Below are 24,889 nucleotides of genomic sequence, written 5' to 3' on the forward strand. Positions count from 1 at the left end.
TAAATGAGGACAGCGTATCCAAGTTCCTTACTCTATCTGACAACTACTGAACACATGATAAATGCATCGACTTGTCACTTGACTTGGCCATGGCATGGCATGTTCATGTGTGTTGACATTGCTATCAGTATTCAATGCCGGGACCGGGTGTTGTGGTCATGGAGGTGTCCGGAATGTATGGAATGTACCGTTATTTTACACTTCAGTTACATTATACTGTGAAATGACGATTCCAAACAACTGTCTTACTTACCTGCCTCAGCACCGGTACACATCCGGCAAACATAAGCGGGCGAAATTGGTCCCAATTTGGTCATCTTCGTCGATGTTATTCCTCCAATGCTAAAAATAAATAATCAGCCGTCGCCGGATGACCCATCATCCTTTGCGATCTATTTAGCATTTCGATGGTTTCAACTATTAGTCAATGCGAACAATCAACGTGGAAGAAAACATCGTGAATTGCATAAAAAGTGTCATGGCCGCCCCCACAAGCCGACAACGTTGAAAATTGGGCAACAAAATAAAAGCGACTTTCATGATTTAATTGAAGTTCTTATGCGGCTGTCCTTAATAAGAACCATGAAACTACTCACACATAACATGCTAACGTCTCATGTTAAGGGCGTAACGAATGGGTACCCTCTAAAAATTGAGGTAAGCTTAAAATTCACTGTCAAAGTCAATGACTAGGACTAGGTAACCCAGACAAACCTTAGTTAACACATTTGCTAGTCAGCCAAATTCGCCGACAATGTCGATGCATATTTACATAGAAATTTAAAACAACTGGCCGAAGAAGGAAACGTACATAAATATGTTTTCTATACTTCACTTGACCCAAATATATGATTTTTTATGGTGATAAGTCACTCGCACATGGAATTTTAGAGGGATTTGGATAGCAGTTCCATTAAAAAAAGCTGCTATCACAATGAGACTAAGATCTAGAAACACCCCCGAAATGCCGTTTTGGGGAATTTTGCTAGCTGAAACTTTTTGATGAAAGTCAATCTTTTTGACAAGATGTAACTTTGCTACGGAAAGTGCTATGAAAAAATGGTTTTCAGTTTTGGCTTTGTTTACTCAAGGGCTTTGATTTGATATATAAAATGATGCAGTTTGATGGCAAATTTGAATTCACCTAGCATACCTACAATGACACTGCAGTCTCAGTGACTGCGTGTGCTGTGAATTTACTGAGATATAAAGTACCGTACTATTACAGAGTTACAGTTTTTGTCAGAGAAGAATGGCACTTGTTTACATTTTGAGAGCGTGCAGAGCGTAAACACGGACATGGGGTTCTGATTGGCTGAAGCAATATTCTGCAGGGACTGCCTGTTTTGAGGAGAGCGAGAGCAATCGCTCTCTATAATCAAATTCAGTAAACCTTTGACGAGCGCATATTTTAAGTATACATCGCGTATTTACTGCGTTGGATGCACTTGTCTCTGATTTATGAATTTATAATTATGAACTGTGAGCCGCACACGTTTTTAGCTCTGAATTTGCAACATCGCGGTAGTCGCGCTCGTCAAAGCTTATAACTGCTCTCCTTTTCTCAAATCTGATATAGGAGAGTGATTTTTAGCTCTCCTTATTTGACCATTCATTCCTTATATTCTATTGTAAATGCTCTAAACAGCTAGACGTTCGCTTTTCATATCTCTATGCTTGTTAAAAACGTATATTAAACTTTGTGAAGTTTGGCTGAGTAACGGTACATGAACAGTATGAACACGGCCTTTTGTGCCTACATGTATGTAAATTAGTCATTGTGTAAAGCTGAGTTTATACTCATGGATTGCTTATCATCAGACTGATTCTTTGTCATTTACATCTGCACAAGCTATGTGTGTAATTTTAGTGAACGTTGACCGACAGAGGGTGTCAGATAGGCCTACATGTCGCTTTTGAAAAACAGTGAATCATGCGCATGCAAATACAACAGCGATTTAGTACACTGATCATGCGTGTGATTCAGTTTTCTGCAAAAGCGATTGAGTATAAATGTGACCGTCCACGGCGAATGAGCCGTAAATTCCTCCCCCGGTCAATTTTGTTTTATTTCGTGTTTAAAAAATAAACATCATAAACTTTAAAATGGTATATCATTTGACTTCAAACGATATCCAGAAGCGGAGTTATGGTTAGTTAAACTTTGCTCCTTCAACAAAATTATAGCTTTTTTCGTTTCTATGTGTGTCTCTTTTTCCACATTGCTGGCAATTAATATCAAACAGTCATAATTGGCGGTCATTTCAAATCATCCCCAAGTCAACGAGGTTTAAGAAGGTTCTCTCATTGTTAATTGTTGGTTATGCATACCTATACAAATAACCCACCACTTGAAAAGGATTTAGCAAAAGCAAACAAAGACCAGAGCTATTAAAAGTTCTATAGCCATCTAAGGTAGAAGCTTATTATCCACTTCAATAATAGGATTATTGATTGGTGTTGTGACTATCAAAATAAGACAGATGTCGCTCCAGCTTAAGTGACCGATGAATACGACCTTCGTACACATTTTACACCATAACCAGAATACAATTTAGGGAATTTACGGCTCGTTTGTGCTGCCGGGTCACAAATGGTCTTTAGAAATGACCAACGATTGTGTGTTCTCAAGTGGGTTTCATTACCGACCTCAGGACATACTTTGTATTGGTTCGATCAAGCAGTGAAATGCTTTCAACTTTTGTACTGGATCGTTCAAGCACGCGCATGCTCAACAATTTTTTCAATGTTAATTCCTATTTTGCCATCATAATGTGACATGACCTTTGAAGATGTTTTTATTTGTTGGACTGGCAACCTAATGTTACTAGGTCGTTTTGTCAATCACGGCCTGCATTCAGTAGAGTGGGAGAGAAATATTTTGGCCAAATGGTAAGTAATGGTAAGAGGGTCACATTTCGATCTAGTACCGGGGGTACCAGCATGTTCGGAGATGTTGATTATGTTCTCAGGCACATACTGTTCCTACACTAGTACAGGGAATGAAGGAATATTTTGTAAACATTGGTCTTGGAAATTGGTTTAGTCATAGCTTTTGAATGAGTAGTTCTCCTCCTCTGCGAAGATGCAGATTGACAAGTGTAATGGAATTGCAATCTCTTTTTAAACATCTGCTTGAAAAGATGTAATCTGGTAACTTCCCTTCTGTATCCCATTGAAGATTTCCTATCATTTTGGTGACACTTTTCCTCCAGTTATGATTATTTGATGCTAAACATGCAGGTCTTCTTTTGTACACTGTCGATACTGTATATTATATAGGTCACAAACCCCTATTGTGACAGGGGACAAACTAGGCTAGTAAGCCGTCTGCTTTGTCTGTGCACTACTAGTGGCTACTATCACTACTACTAGTCATCTCAACTTCAATTCGGACCAAATCAAGATCAAGAAATTAGAAAGGGTGCCAAGAAAAACAGCTCATTACAACATTAGAACACATGTGAAATTGAATTCCAGAGAAAGGGAATGATACAGACTAAACATGTTGCACAAAATCCAAAATGACTTGGATCTGGATTATTAATAATGGCACCACCTAGCCTCCTATGGTGACGTATCATGCCAATGGGGGTTAGAGTCAGATTTTATACTCATTTGGAAACAGAATTATCCATATTGATATTATATCAACTGAAGGTTTTCCTCTGTTTTTGTCAGTTAGCAAGTGTGTGTACTTGTTTTATTGGGAATCTTCAACTTGTATATATGCTAATCTTCTTTCTCACAGGCTGGCAGTACAAAGGTAACTGAAGTGGATTTCAACCCAGAATTTATAGCACGTATGATTCCTAGAGTAGAATGGCGAGCACTTTATGATGCAGCACAGACTGTAAGTACATATTATATGGTACTTGTACTTTTGAACACTCAAAATTTATGACATTTTAATTCATAATTAAGTTTTGAAAAAAAAAAAAAAACACCCATTCCACATTCATTTTTTAAACTGCCATGGGCTTTGAGTGAGACATAGCATTATTTTTTAGCCTTTCTGACTGCCTGGTAGTAACCGAATTTTATTTTATTTCTTTTTGCAGCTCAACATAATCGGTAGTCTGCCAGCAGAACCGATCGATGACTATGAGAATAATGAAGAATTTCTAAAGGAGGTACACAGAGTGATGTTAGAGGTATGACCATTTGTGACATTAATTATATGTATACAGTCCAACCTCTCTTATCTGGCCTAGATGGGACCAAGCATTGGCCAGATAAGTCCAAAATCCGGATAAGTGAATTAATGTAATTCTACATTGAATGTCTGAAGTGCTAACATTGAGACAGCAAAAGGTTACTCAAAATGGGGTAATAACACTGTGAAAGATGGTATTTGAGTACTGTATGCCACATAGTTATGGCCTTCTAAATGCTTCACTGCATGAAATCGAGCTCTCAAAGCATTAAAACATGTGTGTTGAAGAAGATCACAAGAATCAGATCCGTATAAAAGAGGTTTGGATGAGGGAGGTTGGACTGTATAATACCATTAATGCAGTGTAATCAGTAACACATTGAAGCAGGTATTTCACACTTATGACACTGACTGTACTGTGCTAAAAGCACCATCAACACATATTGATGCGTGTGAAGTAAATCATACATGATTGCATGACATCTGATCATTCAAGCAAAATAAGACCAATGTTTGCATTAATTTGTTCGGTTCAAGTTGAGTTGAGTTAAAAGGCTGATTTAACATCCAAATCTTTCAGCTTTTCATTCTTTTAAAACTCAAGTCATCATTGTACCCATTTGGTTATGAGTATCATTCTGTCTCTGTGCCTGAAATTGACAATGGAAATTGTTGATGCCTAATGAGCATACTTGAAAGAATATCGCCTTTTATAAAGCATCATCTACCTTGTATACTATTATATACCATACTATATTGTTTTCAAATTATAAATTTGAAATAAATGCATGAGATTTTGTCTTGACCAACCGATCCATTGAACAAATTGGAGCCAAATACAGTGTAAGCACCAATGATTGGTTGTCACAGGCTACAGATTGAATCCTTTTTCTGCATAGAAAGATTGATGTCACCATGGATTATGAACAAAGTCAGCCATTGTCAATAGGGCGAGCAGTGAAAAAGGTTGCCTTTGGACTAAAAGATAATCCATGTCCACCGGTGGAAATTTCATGAAACCTTAAACATGAAATTGACATCTGTAAACGTTGTGAACATGTAACCTAGGATTTGATGTTTGGATGATATAAGTTGAACTGCGATGGAAGAAAAATCTAAATAAAGTTTCAGTAGACTATCCTTATGCTTGGTTTTATTTCTACAAAGTGATAAAAACTAAAACCATTGTTTTTCTTTGATTTGATGTCTTGTTGACAGGTTGAGGTGATGGAAGGTTACCTTGTATGTCCAGAATCTGGCCGCAAATTTCCCATCAAGAATGGTATACCCAACATGTTGCTGAATGAGGATGAAGTATAGGGAATGACATCAACATCTCCATGAACTTCATGAAGACATGACTTTTACTTTTTGAGCCTGTGACATATGTGCCAAGTCTTATATGAGTCAAGTGGTATCTCAACAACATTTTTGTAATGAAAGAAATATAATCATTCGGAGAAAAATAATCCATCTTTTACTGGATGATTATATTTCAACCATCACACTCACAAACCGTTAGTATTTGCATGGTATGCTGATGACATTGTACCATATAACTGCAGTTGTAAAATGTTGTAACCAGGTTTACAATAATAACAGATCATGCATGTATCCAGGAAGTCCAGTGCTTTCAAGTAATAGAAAAAGGTGCTCAAATCCAACCATTGAGTGAATACATCAAGGGGTAGTTTGAGAACATGTTTTAAGATGAATTGCCATACAAAGAGATTCCAACAAATGTGGACATTGGCAAAGGGAAACAACTATGAAAATGCTGTCCAATCTTTAGCAAGGGGCAATGTAAAGATTATAAATTTATAATGGTAGTAGTATTAATTGGATCATCATTCTAATGTGATGTGTATTGATACAGGTTTTGATGTTTGTGGGAAGAATGTGTGACTATCTGATACACACTGCCACACACAGTCTTATGTCAGAAATTGAATTTCTTTAAAAAAAGTAATTTGTACATGTACCAAACATTCATGAAAGTTCATCTGTGTTTGGTATATTAAATGATTAAAGTTTAAAACTTTTGATCCAAACACAAAGTTTTAGATAGTTACTCCATCTTTCATCGCAAGTCTAAGGTCAAAAGGTCACAACCTGATGATCAACATCACAGTCTCAGTCTTGCTGATGAAAGATGGAGTCGCCATTTGAAAATTCTGAGAGGTACCGTATGAATAACTTTCTTGTGTGTGGATTAAAAGTTTTAAGTTATACCAAGGTATTACTTTCAATATGGTAAATCCCATGAAAATGTATTCTATTATTGTTAACCTAAAGCTGAATTTGCATTTGATTTCTTTGAAAGCAATGTATCACTTTCATAAATCAATGGCACTTATACTCATTGTGATATTTAAAATTGAGGTTGTTTTACTTGCTATTTAATAAGAAGCATGCATGAAAATTGCTTTTTTTCCAAAAGAAATCCAGTATAAATTCAGCTTGAGACTGATTTGATCAGTGGCATTCATGGAAGCTGAGTGAGACATGGTATAAATGGTTGCCTGCCTGCATGGCAGTGGTAGATATCTTTGCTGATGGACTTGTCAAATTTCAAAAATACTTGCCTGTCTGACAAATAACATTTATATGAGAATTTTAAGCTGGCCTGATACTAGTTGTTGTTAGACCACAGAATTACTAACCCAAGTACGACTACTTGTGTTGACTGCTTACACAAGGGGTTTAACATGCAAGTTTATTTTGCATGTTATGACTATGTTATGACTGATGTACTGTACATAAAAAAAAGGTTTTCTTGTAGTAAATGACCTGTACTCTTATGTAAAGTTCAACAGTTTCCATAAATCGTGGATTGATTAAGCCACAGGAGTGCTTTTGTGTAATTTCAGTGGTTTCATTTTGCTTTTCCGATTTTTGTGATGGGTTTGACAGAGCAATCCTGTAACTTATCTGCAAACAGTATGACACAATATTTATGGCTCTATTATATACTTCATAGCAAGGCAGTCAAGCAATGGTCTGATAATATTTCATGTCATGGTTTATTTGAAGACTTGTTTATTTACTAACAACTACAAGATATAATATAAATCATAATTGTGCAACAAAATGGTGATTTTCCTTGCAGAGCACATGTGGTTTAATTCAGTTGTATTCAGTGTCCTGGTGTTTTGTTGATTCATATTTAAGCAAGGTGGATGCCATGATCTCACACAAATATCTTTGGATCTGGGTCAGAGGATGATTTAAGGAAGCCCCATCATGCACTGCAAAAGTGTTATCACTAGAGTTTCAACTGCCACTTTACTTTTCAAATCCCATTGAACTCTGTGCAAAAGATGTTGTTTTAGAATTGTGCGTGTGTCATTATTACTTGGTCGATTTCAGAACAAAAGTGATGTGTGTTTAAAGGATAATTCACACCTTCTGTAGATAACATAAAATGTGAAATCGACCAGCATCTTCACGGCGTTTTTTATGTAAATATCCGGGGTAAATACAACTGTACAAATTCAAATTAAACCATGCACGTGCAGTACGTCTATATGCAGTGGGCGAGTAGTGGTGTCATGTTCGCAAGTAACATAGTGGAATGTTGGGAAGTGCTTAAATCATCCTCTGGATCTGGGTACCACTTTCTAGTATGTCTGGTTGAGTATGCTGCCAGCATCAACTACAAATGACTTACAAACAAATCCCATTATGCTTATTTATCCAGTTGCGTACAACTCATTTCAAAAGTAATGTTTTCACACTATGATGATAAACCTCAATATGTGTACATCCATATCAAAACGATGCACTTGACGGCTGCTACATGTGCCTCAATTCACATGATAGCTAGGAATAAATACCAGACTCATCTCATGTGGAGGCCACTTCAAATCATCCCCAAGTCACATGGTTTAGGAATACAGAGAACATTCCTTTTACCATGTGACTTGGGGATTATTTGAAGTGATCTCCACTTGAGATGAGTCTGGTTTATATTTTTATCTATTATGTGAAATGAGACACACGTAGCAGCCGACAAGTGCATCGTTTTGATATGGATGTACACATATGTTTTCACATGATGATGATATGGACTTAATCCTATTGTTTATTCAGCTCATAATTGGAGGAAATAATGAGACTCATTTCACTCATAACATTGTATTGATATAAAATGCCATGCATGCAGTTGTGAACTTTACTTGCGCTAGCTGCGCGTTGCATAATGTGTGACTGATGTACTGTAAGGCTCTCTTATGTGAATTTACATTAACGTAAGTTGAGACTTTATTGACATGCGCAGTAAACTTTCATTCATTTTAAACAACGGAGACGTCCTCACAAAAGTAACTTTATTTTTTTCTCGAAAAAAATTGTAGGGTGTGCCGGCATCCACTACTCAAAATATTGGCCAGCCCATCCAAAATCTGATCTTTTATTCTCTAATTGTTAAACTTTGTAAAGTGCAGTTTGTAGAAACTGTCAAATCAAAATTCATTTGTACAATTCTGGTTTACCCTGTGCACACTGTGTGTTCAATACAATTCTGGTTTACCCTGCACCCCGGGCCCTGTACACCCTATTTTTAGGGTCAGGGTTATACTTGTGCATAGGGTATACCAGAATTATTCTGTGTATCCAGAAGTGTGTATGCATATTGGTATGTGACAATTATAAGAACATGGTATGTGAATGAATAGCTACTTCATGTATAAATGCATTATTTGTGTATACTGTTGTCACTGACTCACATCAAGTTTGGACTGATTGGTAGTGACATCAAAATATGTCTCTGTGTGTGAGAAAGCATTCCAATTGTGCTGCTTTTATTATGCTGTAATTCTGAGAATGGTGCACGCACTAATAAAAGCCTAAAACACACAGTGATATCACTACCATTGATGCACGCAGCAACAAAAACCAATTAATTTTCGCCAATTATAAGCCACTCAAACAGGATTAGTTACTTTAGTGATAGATCTACACTTGTTTTTAATGGATTGCCCTGCTCTAGACATTACACTGTTCATCTGCGTTGCACCATACATTGTAGATTGTCAGAGAATAGGGATGAAGACCTGGATTGTAATTGTACATCATGCCAGCTCCATGTATGTTTCTTTTGCACCTGTAAGATAAGATTAGTATGTTTGAAAAAAATGATGTCATATTCAATCTAAGTGATGAGTGCAACCTATTTATAGTGCAGAGCAATACACTAAAAAATAATGTAGCCCTATCGCTATAGTAATTAACCCTCTTACATCACTACTTCTACAGGGAGTAGGAAGTTTGTTTACTGTAATAATGCAACAAATACAGTGGAAACTCGTTAATACGAGATCGCCGGGGTCAGCATGTTTAGCTCGTATTAAGCGGAGTTCGTTTTAAAAGTCCGGTACAAAATATGTGTCGGAAGACTGCATGTGTTTAAGCCTATTAAAGTCGGCTCAGTGGGCTGTACAAGCAAAACTTCACTGGTCGAGTCTGCATAGCCGTCTTCATTATTTTATACTAGATTTGCAGCCTCCGAGCAATGTCACAGTTCGAAATTCCCTCAATCGGTATGATAGGCTAATCATTGTTTTTGATTTTCGGTAAGAGGCATTTTTCTCACAGCTTTCTGATGAAATTCAGATGATTTTCTCAAGCTGATTATCGTAAACAAATAAAACAATTACCTACAGCGATATCGGGATTTCCCCTACTTCCAGCAGCTAGTAAACATGCCTTGAAGGGTTTCCCACTTTCGATCCAAGGGTGGACTTCCGCGTTTGCGATTGGCTAGTTTGTTTGATATGTCGTCAGCAATAATTGGCCTTATATGGCAAATTTCGTCATGACTTGATTTTATAACATCTAAAAATAGGAAAGGGAATCCTCATTTGCCGCTAAAGTGATGTCTCGAGCGAGTATTTTGTCAACTTCTCACATGATTTAAATCATAAATTTACCTTAGGAAATTAGCTCGTTTTATCCATCATAAAAACAATAGAAAACAAAAGCTTTGACTGACAGCAAGTGCTCGTATTATGCGGATTTCGTATTATTTACCTCGTATTAAACAGTTTCTTTTGTACAGTAAATAATAGGGGAAAATCGGGACCACGAGTTTCTGTTCGTAGTAAGCGGTTTCTCGCATTAAGCGATCTCGTATTAACGAGTTTCCACTGTAGTAGGGTAGTGCTTGCTTGTGCACATGTTCTGACACACACACAATGATATTGTAACTAAAAATGTGAGAATGTTGCAGTTTCAAGAAGATCAAACGACCAAATATTGAAGATCTGGGTCCGAACGAAGGTCCTTGTGTAATGTTTACTAGGTATAAATGGTTCAATGTATGACAAAGGTAATAAACACATGTAATCTTTGTGAAATGTGAATCGTACCCACAGGATTTGGGCAGGGTTTGAGAAAGTGGCAGTTAAATTACTTTTTAACAGCTTGGGGTGTGTATTTCATAATGAAGCAAAAGTTGAATCAAACATTCACTTTTAAACAATAGCCATCCTTAATATGGTAAGAAAGGCTGGGGTTATCCGAGGGTGTAACTCTATTACTCTATTAAAGATGGTCTTCAGAATTTCCAGTGTTGGTATTACCTTCATATAGCATAACTTGAGTATCAAGACATGGAATTTACAGCTTATGGAATAAAATTGTCTTAATTGATGAGGTCTTGACAACAGGTAAGAATAGAGCCCAGTGTTTGTAATTGCTCTGTAGCTAATTTGAAGCTGTTTATAAAGAGGCACTTGATGTTTTCTAGTGTACAGGATCATGTTGTATTTTTAGTGCTGATGTTACTTTCTTGACATGTCATTAAATTGTGAACATAATGTTTTTATAAAAACAAAAGACAGCTACACATGGCATTTGTTTTCTTTTCTGTTAAAGTTAAAGTTAAATCCTTCCCAAGCCTTTCGGCCCATTGGGCGGCGCCTATATCTGTTTTATAACCCTAGGCCACATGTCTGCAAGCAGAAAATCTACAGCAGGGGGTTAGTCCACTGGTAACCATGTGTTTAACTTTCCCTACTCCATTCTTTCAATGCCGAACGCCTGGCAAGAAGGCAGTAGGTACCATTTTTAAAGCCTTTGGTATGGCCCGGCCGGGATTCGAACCCGCGACCTCCCGATCGTGAGGTGGACGCTCTAACCACTAGGCCACAACGCCGGTTCTTTTCTGTTACATCATTGAATTGTACTGTGTTCTAAATCACTGAACATCAGGTCTAGTAAATAGTCACATTTTTGCCCAAGATCTGGAAGACATTACTACTGCAGGCTATGTATATAGATATACTAAGGTTTTTTCAAAAAATTAATTTCTTTTTCAATTTCAATCATAGATTGGGAGAGCTTGGTCCGCCATGACATGCGTATGGACAAGACCAGATTCAGCTTTTTGAGGGCCCCGGGGCAGGCCAAAATTTGGAGGCCCCAGCTCTCCAAGAGGAAAGCATGTGGAATCAAGTGGCCAAATTTTGGTATAAGATTGACAGTGACAGAAGAAGCTTTATAATGGTACGACATCGATTTACTATTGTTTGTTTGTTTTCGTTGGGGCAAGATGGGACGGTGCGAGTTAGCACACAGTAAACCAATGGCGTCCCTTTTTACCCCAATTTGGCACATTTCTAAAACAAAACTTCTTATAATTTTTGAAGAAAAAAGTAACAATTTTTGTCTTATTAAATTGAAAAAGGTGGCTAAGAAGTTATTATTTTTTAATTTGAGAAACACTAATCCGGGCATTGATTCAGATATTTAGCCTCAAGTCGTGACCTCTGCTTAAACATGAAAAAATGGAATATTTATTTTGATGTTTAAGGCTTACGGCCCTCAGAAGTTCCTATTTAATGATTGAAAAATATAAATAGATATTATATCAAAGTTGTTTTGTTGCAAAATTTGGCAAAATGTATTCTCGAAAATCACTGTCCCATCTTACCCTGTGTCCCATTTTACCCAGTCTACCCTACTACCTTTAGGAGCTCTTAGTCTTAGGACTAGTGAACCTTAAGACTAGTAGATCTTCTAGCTGATGTAGACCGTTTTCATATCCTTGACGTATTCGTGCAGAATCTTTGACAAAGCAAATGGAAACACGGATGTATACTACATTTTCGGTTATTTTTATTAATAATACTTCATGAAAGACTACATTTTGGCACTGTTTATACACATGCAGGCATGCCATCCATCGTATGCATTGACACATGATGAGTTTCCTTATATCGATAAATACGGAGAGTGGGAAAGGCATAATATTATATATGATACACAATAATAAAGTTTGTCATTAACAGACAGAAGAGTGCTCAATACTTTTTTTTAACAAGTAGAGCTAACTTTGTAGACTGATTTCACTATCTAATCAACTTAAATCAAGTGTTACTCCTAATATACTGTCAAAGGACATGTGTTGCATTTGTTTGGAATCATGAGATTTCAAACTTTTTTCGAGTGAACATTTTCAATTTCTTTCAACTGGAAATGACATGTTCCTAATTTGGGACGGCAAACGATTGAAAAACAATGAAAATCAATCCTTTCTACTGAAAATTCAATCGAAAAAAAATTACCCCTAACTTTAATCGCTAAAAGATTGTAAAAGATTGAGAATCACTTCTTTTGATTGAAAAAAAAAAGTTTGACAAATTCAAATCACCCGACTGAATATACAGTCGAAAACGATTTGTCCCTAATTCGGGACGGCGAGATTGAAAATTCAATCTTTTTGATTGAATATTCAATCGGGCAATTTAAGAGTGTAGGCCTATTTAATACTTAGATTATCATGATTATCCGAATGTAATGCTGTGTATTTCAATAAACAATAAAATACGTCAGTAATTAAACTCTTAAATAAACTTATATTATTATGCATGCTTGTATTACCAATGTCGCCTTTTAATGGGGTTGACCAGTGACCAATGAAATATATATTCCACTTTCAACTAATGAACGGGATCATACACAACAAGTTTTATTGGTCATCGATCTCTCAAAATTAATTTTACTTTCACCCACTCTGCAGTATTCAATACATTAAAATTTAAATTGAATTGAAATGATTTTTGGGCGATTTTTATTTCAATGTATTGGAACTGAATTGGAATAAAAATGGTTTGGCTTGGGCATGCATGAATTGGATTGGAATTATATTGGAATTGTAATCATTTTGAGTAATGTTTATTCAATATATTGACATTTGAATTGAATTGAAATGAATTTGTGTGATTTTTATTTCAATGCATTGGAACTGAATTGAAGAATAAAGATGATTTGGCTTTTGGAACTGAATTGAAGAATAAAGATGATTTGGCTCGGGCATGAATTGGATTAGAATTGAAATAATTGTGAGCAACGAAGAGTTGAATTGGAATTAGATTGGAATTGTAATCATTTTGAGTCAGTAATGTTATTCAATAAATTGACATTTGAATTGAGATAAATTTTGGGTGATTTTAATTTCAATGCATTGAAATTGGATTGGAATTGAAGTAATTTTGAGCAATGGAGAAATGAATTAAGATTGGAATTGAAATCAAATTTCTGGAGTGAAATAACAGAAGTGGAACGCTCTTCTCGAAGACTTGCAAATACTGTTAGATATTGAAATCAGAGTTGCTCCAATTTGCTTACTTTGAAACGTTATATATTAATAATTCCCTTACAAGTGAAACCGACGTCTCTCAAAATCTTGTTTGTGACAATAAAGTTCAGGAAGAATGTACACTGCATAGCAAGCCAATTGTTTCGCTTTGTCAATCCGAAACACCCGAGTAACCCGTAAAATTAAAGTTTATAGTATAACATCTATCTTCAGATTTTTCTTTGCCATTTTTTCTGAAATATATCAATTAACAGTCCACCGTACATATATACCGTATCCCTATGCAAGATACATCCGCCCTGCTCGTCTTCGGTAGATAGCAATAACTTAAAATCGTGTATGGTATACTTATACTTCCTGATTTAGTGCTTCTGATTAATGTAGGCTACTGATATATAGTTCGAATTATTTTTTTATTTCCAATTTGGCGATTGCTTTTACAAAATAATGATACATGTCATACAGTGAGATGTATCAATGAGTTATGTAATACGGCTCATATAGAAACTGTCACGCATGCCAAATTACCGGTTATACCGGAAATGTTATACATAACTGAATTCGTAAAGTGGCCAACTCAATCAAAAGGAGCGCGAACCGTTCGACTTTGGAGTCCAATGTTTCTGTTTTTGTTTCTATAAAATTATATAACCCGTTAATATTTCTGTGGTAACGGCAGTGTGAGATGATGAAAGAAATAAAGACATGTTTCAGTGTTTTCTTAAAACTACGACAACTTAAAAGTATCAGATTAAAATAATCCATTTTCAGCTAGAATTTAACCAAAAACCATGTTAGATACGCCGCTCAATCTGATTCAAACGAATTTACATGTATACCAAACCTGGCATGCGAGTTGCAACTAATTTTAGTTTGACCTTTTATCTCTTGTCGGAGATTTGGATATACCTTGAACACTGCGTTTAAATATGAAGCAATCGAGTTTTATATAAAATCCGAATCCGTGATCTAAACTTTTTAGCTCTAAATCTAAAAGACTGCTCCCTAATCACAATCTCTTTAGATTTACTTTAAATCTTTGAAATTATGAAGTATACGTTTAAGTCCTATATATCGGACTATATGACAGTTTATACGTTACAGATTATATTACATTCAGCAAAGAATCTTCTTTCCGTGATCCACAGCCTCACCCCCTTCCAACTTACTCCCAAAAACTGAGCGGATTTTTGTACCATAATAAAACCTACGATTAATATAATGTTTGTGTGTATATCTGACGGATATTTTTTTCTTGCAGATCCTATGACAAGGACCGTTACGTCCAACTTGCATTTTCCGACAATGTCGACACTCGACAGACAGAATTTCAACACAGTGGCACTGTAATATTCATGCAATTATGCGTAACTCGCAAATTCAAGGTCCGAATCAACTGCAATTGTGATAATTATGAGGATGCCAAAATCACGAAATACCCCTATAAATGAAAACAAATGAGTGTAAAACCTAGATACTATAGGCCTTTTTGGAAAACCGATATAAATATAATGCCCTTATAAATGTATCACGATGATTGAATGTAAAGTTGTTGCTGCTGCTTGTGTTGTTGTGTCATAATTGTTGGCGTGGTACGGTATTATTGTTGATGGTGCTGCCGTTGCTGTTATGCAAAATCGTGTTTAGAAATTCAAAACTTTTCTTGCACCACATTTCTAAACATGTTTGATTCCTAAACACCAATGTCAAATTTCAAGACATCATGTGTTAAATTCCAAAACACAAGGCATCAAATTCTTAAACATGTGTAGATTTTAAACATGTTTAAAAACGTGGTACAGGATAGTGTTTCGAAAAGTGTTTATTTTCTAAACACCGTTGCAGTGTAATACCGTCTTATAATTGTCGCTGCTGCTTTTGGCTGCTAAGTGTTATCATTGCTATTGTTATTACTGTTGCTGTTGTTGATGATGTCGTTGTTTTTATTTTGTTATTGTTGTTGATGTTGTTATTTTTTATTTGCTGTTGCTGCTGCGGCTATTGTTATTGCTGTTGATGTTGTTGTCGTTGTTGTTGGTGCTGCTAATGATGGTCCAGTGTTGTTTTGTTGTTTTGTTGTTGTTGTTGTATTTGTTTCTTATAAATCACACACAGACGGAGTTGATATACATCAGCATCAGTATACAAAGTTTAGTCAATTGCTATGAACAAAGTTCGGTTAACCCTAGTCACTTCGCCCACATACACTTTTGCCCCATTCTCGGATAGTCCATCAACTTATAGACCATAATCATTTAGTCCACTCACAACTTGCTCTTGGATCCACGAATTCATAACAACAGATACGCTATAGAGCTCGAAATGTGAGTGCATTATAAGTGACATTTTATTTTGCATGATGGAGATTAGATCTTCGATTTAGAGATTTAGATCTTGAAGTCCAAAGAACACATTATACCCAAGAACATGACATACGCGATGTCAACTAGTAGTAGCTTGCTTCTCTGTGTTGTCAGATGGACCTAAACCAGTGCATGATGGTAGATGGTTAGTGAGTATCTCCTCCAGTTTCTTTCGTTGTGATTCCAATACTTCGATGTCTTTTCGTATATCGTCATTCTTGTTCTCCAATTCCTCCGTTTCCTGAAATGCAGAAACATGCGTAACATATAATCAAGAACTTGATCATAAACATGACAACATGATCATTTGGAGCTGCATATGTAATTATAATTTTAATTAAATTTTAATTAATTTTAATTAATTAAAATCACCCAAATTCATTTCAATAATTCAATTCAAAATCCAATGCAATATCTTCCTCTTTTTAAAAAAGCCCGAAAACACCGTGTTTTTGACCAAATAGGGCCAATTTCGCCTTCATTTCAGGATTAAATATGGTCTAAAATGGATAACTTTCCGCCGCCACTGGCCCGCACGAACTGAAAAATTCCAGGTTCGATAGAATATTATAGTATAGAATCGGCCTGTTATTTAGAAAATGCCATATAGTGCACAAAAAATGATACCTTTTACTCCGAAGTTGTCTTTCAAAAGTAAACTTGTTTTAAAATACGTTTCCGTCTTCCCAGCAAATAAAAAACATTCTATACCCATTATACTGACAATTTTCGTTTTCTGTAAAACGTTTTGTACTTGCTTGGGTTATGTTGCATTTCCATTTTGATCTAATTTCGGTTAAAATTTGAATGTCTTTTTGTGCCATATATGTCAAATTATTATAATTTATATTAAATAATATACACTGTGCTTCCTGCAACTGTAAACATGGTAAACATTGCAAAGTAGACCTATAGGAAGCACCTCAACATAATCCACTCGACATGATGTATTGTTATCCATGAAGGGGAAATCCCAACTTTGCCCCTTCAGATGAAACGTAAAAAATGAAACTCTCATCTTTCTTCTTGGTATACTAAGGTTTGTTGTGGTTGTGAAAAAAAATGTTATTATTTCATGCATAGTGTTATATAATCACTAATATAAACCTGAGATGAATATAACACAATTTCGTTATATTCGTTTCAGATATAAACAAGGAATTAATTCACGATACTTCAAAAGAATCAGTGTATGTCGTATGTTCGATCTGTTTAAATAAATTTGGTGGTGTTTTTTTAACCTGATTTATTGGCATATAGTAGTAGCTGGGAGGAAAAGCCGACGATCAATTGAAAATTTTGACCTTTTATATTGAAGATATGGATTTTTTTCCCCAAAAGACCTTTTTTTTTTTGTGTGTGTGTCTTGGGAAAAAATCCATATCTTCAATACGAAAGGTTTAAATTTTCAATTGATCGTCGGCTTTTCATCCCACCTACATGCACTTTAATTATAAATCATCAGATTTATAAAGTTTACTTCAAGTACTGTTAAATATCAAAAATATCAATTTTTAATGATTTGCCATAAAATGTGTATTACATTGCGAATTTCAAAAAATCAAAATTATTTGATATCAGAATGACATTCTTCGTATTCAGAATGCAATTCGATATGTCTGATGTGCTCTAATGTTCCACAATAAATACTGTCCAAACGTTCATACCCCAGCCCTTAAGTGAACAAAATTCGTCGTGACTGCGGATGTAGGACATATACTCTGTTTAAATGCCAGCAATATAATGGATATCTAGAATTATTTTGGGGGAAAAGAGAAAAAAGGCAGACAGGTTGAATCGGTCAACTATAATGAATGCCAATTGTTACAATTGTACAAAATTTCACGGTGTCTGGATTCTAAAAAAGCCCCCATTGATCATTTTTGATCCGTACAAAATTGGCAAAATATAGCAACAGGCCTACAATACACGTTCCTCGAGAAAAAAAAAAGGCGGACAACCTGAAGTCGTTGAGGGGCCATAGCCATGATAACGGACATGTCTTTTTTGAGTGAGAATTGGTCTCAGTAAATTAGTGTTTTGGGGTGTTTTTTCACTCCTTAACAGTAGAAATAATTTCATGACCATTTTTTTTCAGAGGGAGAGGAGAATTCTTACTCACAAGAGTATTGTCTTATTTACGAATTGTATTAGTATATAGTATTATTTTACTCATCGTTATTTTCAATTTCATTTTTATTTATGCATAATTATATTAATTCCCAAATATCGAATGTTGGTCAAAATACCGCACGAACTGCGACTCATTATCAATAACACTTGCTTACCTGGACCAAAGTAGCCGTCTTTTCTCGTCTTCTGTCACGACATCTTGCTGCTGCTATACGGTTGCGTTCTCGTCTGATTCGCTTTCTCTCCTCTTCATCATCGACTGCTGTGGTGTCCTGGAATCAGTTTCAAAAATCGTGAATAGTCAGGAACAAGCTGTCATTTTATGGACGAGGAAATTCAAGTTCCGAAAAAAGAGTGAAAATGTTGTCTCTGAAAGATGGCGCCAGTAAGTTGCTTTTAGTGGATTTAGTGGGTAAGCATCGATAAGTAAAATGGCAAGAAAACGTTCGCGAGTCATTCTCATTAGTGCATGCATGTAATCAATTATTGGAATTATTTCTAATTTTGTAAGATAGATAATTTCGTTTTGAAAGGGCTGGATGCTGGATTCCTGAAGTTTGCCAATCAGTTTCCGCATTTGAGCATGCTTTTCCGAAACGGCGTGAAAAAGTGAAATATACGAATATTTACAAAGAATGATTTCATATCAGATTTATTTGCAAAAAAAAGGCAAAATGATTAGGCTTATACTATTAAAAAAGCAATATTCTCACCATTTAAATTATCATTATGAGCGTCTGCGGCGCGGCGTCGGCAAACTTTGCTTCCGAGTGCGATTTGGGTATTTTTGTTATTGTCGATGGGGTCGCTGTATACTGATACTGATTACTGTGTCCTACCAATATACCATGGAAATATGGAAAAGCGGGTCCCGACTGTCATCATAATAAGCCCCATCTTTTAGCCGTGGGGGTCAATCTGGGGGGGGGGGGGGCCCCCGGGGCAGGGGGAAACACGTCAGCAAAATTACCATTTGTTTGTTCTTTTCAGCCGCATTTTTGACAATTGTGGCCTATTGTCGATCCCACCACATTAAGTAAGCCGGATTGGCGCGTGTGCTTAATTGTAGTTATAAACTTGCAACAAAAACACGCCAAACAAACAAAAAACTATAATAAAAAACAAAAACAAAACAAAACAAAACAAAACAAACAAAAACAAAAAAAACAACAACAAAAAAACAAGAAAATAAAACCAGCACAACCTCGTTTGGTCAAACAGATTTGAAGAATTTTATCTCTTATTTAATAATGGTTGCAAAAGTTTTACGCGTCCATCTTAGCAAGGTACCTCATCCCTTGATGTACAGCCTGTCTCAAAAAAAATTGTGCAAGTGAAAAGCGTCCTCTTTGGCAATTAGAAAATACCGTTGTGACATGATGCTTACATCCACGTCAAGGGCGTAGTCTTAGCTCTCGAACGCCGTTTGTTCTAATCAATTTGCTTGTTTTAATCTCGAGATATGTTTAGTTAACAACGAAAGGGTAAAATCACAATTGTGCCACTTTTACTAGGGAAGAGGGCTGTACACATGGTACATGTAAATCAATGGTAGCTGCTGTTGATGCGTCTAATGCACCCCCTCGAGGCTCCGTGCATTAGACGCATCAACATCAGTGTGCGTGCATTGTTTTGTCTAATTACTCTCCCAACAAGTAATACGCGTTCATTAACCTACAAGTAAATGATTTTTATTCGCATTTAGACACTTTGAAAGTTTTGATTAGTTAAGCATACTGGACAAAAGTCCGGAAATGCGAACTCATCTATGGGGATGTGTATCTTTTTTCTGGATAGCCCATCTAGCATATTTTGGTTTTACAACCGCCTTATAGTTATACATCTTTCAATAAATGTAAATTACTGTATCAAAGAACTAAGGACAATTTATAATGGATATAAACTTTCATTTTCAGATTTTTCGTTTCTTTAAAAACACAATACGGAAGTCACTTATACTTCCGCTGATTGTTGAAAGTATTTTAAAATCTTTTTGTGCAACCATACGGATAAGTTGTTTTCTATTAACTTTGAACATTGCACCTTAACTTGTTCAAGCGTATATGTGACCCCTCGCCACAACTGAGCCCGGATGTCGCCAGTGCCACTATTGAGATATGCGCCATCGAACTTAACAATAAACAATAGGAAACAAAGGATTTATTGACTGTTTTATTGATTTTTCACTACTTAAATGTCAAGTACTATAGACATGATATACATCATTTTAAAGCTAATTTCAAGCAGAATATTTTGGTTGAATATCTCAAAAATGATGATTGGCGACTTCAGGGCTCAGTTGTGGCGAGGGGTCACATATATACTGGTACCGAAAAATCAGTGAACTATAACCGTGAACTCTATATCTCGGATATCCTAAACTTGGGAATTTTATGAGCACGTTTTACGTTAATGCGGTATTATATATAGGATAACATTTCATTAATGCGGTATTATATTATTATTCGTTGTTTTGTGTCGAATGTTTATGATGTAAACATTAAAGATAATAGAGAACGAATAGCGATACCTCTCAGCGATATCGTCTTCAGTTCAGTGCACATAGACTATGATCAATGATGAGTAATATCAAATTTTACATTTTGAACTTCAAACAATAAAATTAATCGTACATGTATAGAAAATACATTGTAAAAGAGCTTGTAAAGAAAGTGTAATTGATTTCCATCATGTCTAAAAATAAGAGTTATTCTGATTATCGTTCCAAGTATTTTACATAATAAGCAGCCATATGTGGAACGATAAAAATCACATGTTTATGTCTATCGAGTGTAAAACATGAGACAAAGGAATTGTATTTAAATAGGCATGTCGAGCACTACTGCATGGTAACTATAGCCTATAGGATATTTTACCGAATGTGATCAAATTATGGGGGTACACCCCTGCAAAATTGTGTGCCTATTTTTGCATTTTTCTCAAAAATTATAGCGCATTGGTGACAAGTAAGATATGTATATTATAGGGGCAAGGACTACAACTACATGTACTGCATTAAAAATTCAGCAACTCAAGGCAAGTAGTTATTGATTTATTGATCAAATATTGGTTTTCCCTCATTTTTGACTGTAACTCCACAACTGTTGTCTGTGCTGAAATAAAATTTCCAGTGCAGTATAGTTGTAGTCCTTGCCCTATTACTTAAAGCGCTATATACATTTTATTTGACGACGCAGTACGGTAGTGTTGGTCACTGCATGGAATCGGTTTCTTCATCACTTGATATAATAGATTCCGCCACTTTAAACATTTATAACTATGATAACCTTAACTTTGTCCTGAGCGACGCGGCGGATGTGTAAATCGTGTATTGAATTGCGCGGTCGCGTGATTCATCTTTTTTTGGAAAAGAGTCAAAGGCACGTGCCAATGAAAGTATTCGACCTCAAAGACAAGCCTTAGCTGCAAAAGCTATGCATAAATGTAAAATACAATTGCTATAGAAATACGATAGGTTTTTTAACCAAAAGTTTGTAAAATCACATGATTGACAAACACATACCTGTTGTCCATCACCTTGTGCCCCGAATCCCGCAGGGTGTGGTACCCCTCCAGTAGCGTAAAGGTTTTCGCTGTGTTCACTTGAAGAGGACGGTGTTGTCATCTCCGTCTATATACGACATCTCCAACCAAAATATTGTTGAATCAGTTTCTGATTTGCTGCTGATGATGGTGGTTAATTCAATTGTTGATGACTTTTATTTGTGGAATTTTTGTTCTACAAACGAGAAACCACATTGGCATTGCCTGTATAGCTGTAATCACCTGGTAATTTCGAAATAAATAGAAAAAGTTTAAAGTACGCTGCACTGAGCCTTGATATGTAGCAGCTAAATAAATAGTCGTCGATATTTCGATATTAATTCTATATTCTTCTTAAATGCGCATAATTTGAGTATTATTTTCTCTTTTTTTTATTTATTAATTATTGAATTTTATAAATTATTATTTATGAAATAATTATTTATGAAATAATTATTTTATGAATTATTATAGTTTCTTAAAGCCAGTGTACGATCTTATATATAATAGAAATTGGTTATTTTTTTAACCTGATTTTTTTGGCATATTGGCTATTATTTTGTATTGTTTACACAAGCCCCAAGGCAACTTGTACCCAAATGGAATCGGCCAAATCTTAGTACTGTGTTTGTCAGGTAAACAGAGCAATTTCGACATAAAAGTCATAATTATATGACTTTAAATCCCCCATAGAACTCCATTAAACAGCTAAAATAGGCCTATATAGCTAATGTGCTTTCTTTAACTTGACCTTGTTTTTTATGCTTAAAATGGACAGAACCCCTTCCCAACAGTTATTTTTGATATTATTTTAGCATTTTGTGTAAAGAAAAACAAAATTAAAATTCACGGAAATCGTACATTGTGGCTTTAATCCATTCGTGAAGCTTATTAACACTTATGTTAAGGGATCTAAAATGAGCGTTTATTGCGTTTCGACAGTATTTTTTGAGGGACATGAGCGCACCTCAGACCTATCGAATTGCATTCTGAATACGAAGCATGTCTTTCTGATATCAAATAATTTTCATTTTTGAAAATCACAATATAATACAAATTTTATGACAAATTATAAAAATTTGATATTTTTCAAATTTTTGATATATAACAGTCCTCGAAGTAAATTATATAAATCTAATGATATATTCTTAAAGTGTATGTAGCAGGGAGGAAAAGCCGACGGTCAATTGAAAATTTTGACCTTTTATATTGAAGATATGGATTTTTTCCCAAAAAGACCTAATTTTTTTTGGTGTTTTGGGAAAAAAAAATCCATATCTTCAATACGAAAGGTCAACATTTTCAATTGATCGTCGGCTTTTCATCCCACCTACATACACTTTAAGTATAAATCATCAGATTTCTAAAGTTTACTTCAAGTACTGTTAAATATCAAAAATATCAATTTTAATGATTTGCCATAAAATGTGTATTAAATTGCGAATTTCAAAAATCAAAATTATTTGATATCAGAATGACATTCTTCGTATTCAGAATGCAATTCGATATGTCTGATGTGCTCTGATGTCCCAAAATAAATACTGTCCAAACGTTCATACCCCAGCCCTTAAGTTAACATAGACCTAAGTGTTAATATAAGTATACAAAAGTGAACAGTATAGTGTTAATAAAAGTGTTAAAATAAAAGGAAATTATAATTTATCAACACGTTAAAACTGTAAAACTGTTTAAATTGACATACGTGTTTTGAAAAAACTGGCGTTCACGTGTTAATTAAAAGTGTTCAAATCGTTGCGTTAGTGATCAAATTGGTGTGCAGTGTTAATTATGTGTTACTCAAAAGTATTAAACATGTAAACACTTGAAGTTGATCATATAAACGCTTGTTTTTGCAGTGTAGCTCATATACTTTTTCATCAAACATACAAGTAACTGCATCTTGATCTCTATAATCGCGACTTTATTTTCTGAATTCAACTCCTTGTCTAGTGACAAAAATTAAACAAGAAAGGGTCTCTTGACAATTTGTCTCCATATTAATAATTTGTTAAATAATTATATTGGTTTACATTTGTATATCTTACCGTACGTAGCATACAACCATTAGTCTATGATATCGCATACGTATAAAGTTTGTCTCTTCAATATCATACATAAAATCATGACATGGTATCAAATCAGCCTGGTCATGCATATGTGTATGTTCTTTATATACGATTTTCATTTTAGGTCAAGTCATCGTAGCAATCACCGGAATTTTGGCATTTTAGTCATCAAGTTAGTCAATGAACACAACGCGGAAAGCATTTCTTTTCCTCCTTTTTTATCATTTCCTTTTTCATAAAGGTGCAGATCGTATATATTACTATAAAGAAAATATTAAGCATGGAAGAAAAAACCAACTATTACCGGTAAACTGACTCACATAAAAGACAACGTTAAAGTTAACCAAATATTCTGTAGAAAATAAATTTATATCCTGTAAGAAAATGCAGCCGCACTCCATTGAAATGAATGATCATCTGAACTGGTCAAATTGATGTCTATCGTCATACGCCTAAACGAGTTCCTCAAAAAAGAAAGCTATATTCGATACGGGTAGCTTTGCTCCAATCAAAGGAATGCGTTAATGCAAATAAAGGAGTGAAAGTAAATTATATAATCCGGGTTCTTGGAATTACTGGTTAATATTTCAAAATTGCATGAGAGGGATAAGGAGGAAACGATGCCAAGTTTGCGCGTGCGTGTGACTGAATTGTTTGGCTTGGTTGCAGACCAGTATAACCAGGGCATGCGCACCCAAAAGTCATAAATTATTTTTACTGAACCATGAAAATAATGAAATGTATCAGCCCAAAGTGATGTGTTACTAGCTTACTTTCTAACTAACCTTTTAGTCTGTAATGGACATATCTCGAAATGCTACGAAGGTATGACCGCCCGAGTGGTGTTAATGAAAGAGGAAAAGTATTATAATAAAATACTTCCCTACCGGGGGTGACACTGCATCATAAGACCCGTGTCAATATTCATATGGATCCTTTTCATATCTCAAAATGCCAAGAAGGTATAACACCCCACCCCGAGTGGTGTAAAATGAAAGAGAACTAAAGTAAAGAATATAATAAAAAA

General features: G+C 35.3%; 2 protein-coding genes across 2 annotated transcripts; one reads left to right on the forward strand and one right to left on the reverse strand.

Annotated features, from left to right (window-relative positions):
* Window positions 1–448: 448 nt before the first annotated feature.
* On the forward strand, window positions 449–10,993 carry LOC140152556 (multifunctional methyltransferase subunit TRM112-like protein). The gene is made up of 4 exons (XM_072174942.1): window positions 449–657; window positions 3,752–3,853; window positions 4,062–4,154; window positions 5,375–10,993. The coding sequence occupies exons 1-4, from the start codon at window positions 559–561 to the stop codon at window positions 5,474–5,476; spliced, it is 396 nt and encodes a 131-aa protein (XP_072031043.1). The 5' UTR covers window positions 449–558; the 3' UTR covers window positions 5,477–10,993.
* A 1,264-nt stretch (window positions 10,994–12,257) lies between these two features.
* On the reverse strand, window positions 12,258–23,951 carry LOC140152557 (uncharacterized). Its single transcript, XM_072174943.1, has 4 exons — window positions 23,842–23,951; window positions 21,777–22,039; window positions 18,409–18,525; window positions 12,258–16,361 (listed from the first exon to the last, which is right to left on the reverse strand). Exons 2-4 carry the CDS (start codon window positions 21,876–21,878, stop codon window positions 16,200–16,202), a joined length of 381 nt encoding a protein of 126 aa, XP_072031044.1. The 5' UTR covers window positions 21,879–22,039; window positions 23,842–23,951; the 3' UTR covers window positions 12,258–16,199.
* Between the last annotated feature and the right edge of the window lie 938 nt (window positions 23,952–24,889).

The sequence above is a fragment of the Amphiura filiformis genome, chromosome 5, assembly GCF_039555335.1.
Source record: "Amphiura filiformis chromosome 5, Afil_fr2py, whole genome shotgun sequence".
NCBI lineage: Eukaryota > Metazoa > Echinodermata > Ophiuroidea > Amphilepidida > Amphiuridae > Amphiura > Amphiura filiformis.